Below are 1,465 nucleotides of genomic sequence, written 5' to 3' on the forward strand. Positions count from 1 at the left end.
CTCTTCGCAGCTGATCAAATAAGTTAAATATTCTCAGAAGAGGATATTTGTTCTTGACGGTGACCTTGTTGAATCCTCAGTGGTCTATTAAAAACAAGGTTCTAAAAGGCATAAGACCAGAAAACGGAGGTAGACTCAAGCCTAGCGCTGTTGCGCGTGGGTAAGCTTGCACCACGATGTGACAAGAGTAGTGCCCGATGCTACTGCATGTGGGTCGTGAGAGAGTAGCGACGCCAAATACTACTGTAGTTGCCTGAATCCAAAAATCGTCACAACTGGTTCACACGAATCTATTGGATCGAGCAAAGACCGTAACATGACCGCAGTTTATATTGCAGCTGTTTGGCCTAGTATAAAAGTAAATTCTACAGGTTCATTGATAAACCTAAAGAACTTCAGAAAAATCAAAATAAAATAATAATTGAAATTAGAATACAACAAGTTCAGGAAATTCTAGAATACTAAAGACTTATCTATATTCAATTTATCACATGTTTCTCACGCTAACGAGAATCACAATCTTTCATCAGTACACATACAAATTTGACCAAGTCATCAATTCTGGGCAACTTTCGTAAATTCCAAAAGTAAGATTAATTAACCAAAGAATTAATATGCATGCGCATATACGTGTCACAAAAATATCACTATAAATATCAATAAGCAAGCCATGCTACTTTGAAAAAGATCATGGGTGTAATAACTTGTGACGCTGAGTTAACTTCCTCAGTTCCTGCAGCTAGAATGTTCGAGGCTGTTGTCCTCGACTCGGACAACCTCATACCTAAGATCATGCCTCAGACTATAGAAAGTGTCGAAATCCTCAAGGGAGATGGAGGTGTTGGAACCATAAAACTCGTTAATTTTGGCGAAGGCAGCCAGTTTAAGAGCGTGAAGCACCGTGTGGATGCTCTTGACAAAGAAAATTTCAAACATAGTCACAGCATTGTTGAAGGGGATGTTCTCATGGGAATTTTTGAATCAATCACCTATCATATCGAAATTGTAGCCACTGCTGATGGAGGATGTATTTGTAAGAACAGAAGCATTTACAACACCAAGGGTGATGTTCAAATCACTGAGGAGAAAATTAAGGCAGGCAAAGAGAGAACCGTAGCAATGTTCAAGGCTATCGAGGCCTACCTTCAGGCCAATCCAGATGCCTGAATCGAGCATACCACATTTGACAAAGTGAACTTGACGGTGGTTGAGCTTGACAGTGTGAAGAAAAGAACTCAATTATACTGTTCAATCACATTCAATATCACGAGCTTAATTATGAGTGCCAAACTTGCAGTTTACTTTTCCGAACTAAATACTGATTTCACAAAAATATTTATGGTTCTCTTTAATGTTATTTTTTTTACTAGTTTTGCTGACAAGTTGTACTTCAGTACTGTGTTCCATCATAAAAAAATATTTCTTGTATTATATAACATATTGAATCTTAAAGAATGAATTTTAA

At 37.6% G+C, this 1,465-nt stretch overlaps 1 protein-coding gene across 1 annotated transcript; it reads left to right on the plus strand.

The window, feature by feature from the left end:
- The first annotated feature begins 649 nt into the window (after positions 1–649).
- On the plus strand, positions 650–1,465 carry LOC111406044 (major allergen Pru ar 1-like). The gene has a single exon (XM_023035224.1). The coding sequence runs from the start codon at positions 691–693 to the stop codon at positions 1,165–1,167; it is 477 nt and encodes a 158-aa protein (XP_022890992.1). The 5' UTR covers positions 650–690; the 3' UTR covers positions 1,168–1,465.

Source organism: Olea europaea, chromosome 12, assembly GCF_002742605.1.
Source record: "Olea europaea var. sylvestris chromosome 12, O_europaea_v1, whole genome shotgun sequence".
NCBI lineage: Eukaryota > Viridiplantae > Streptophyta > Magnoliopsida > Lamiales > Oleaceae > Olea > Olea europaea.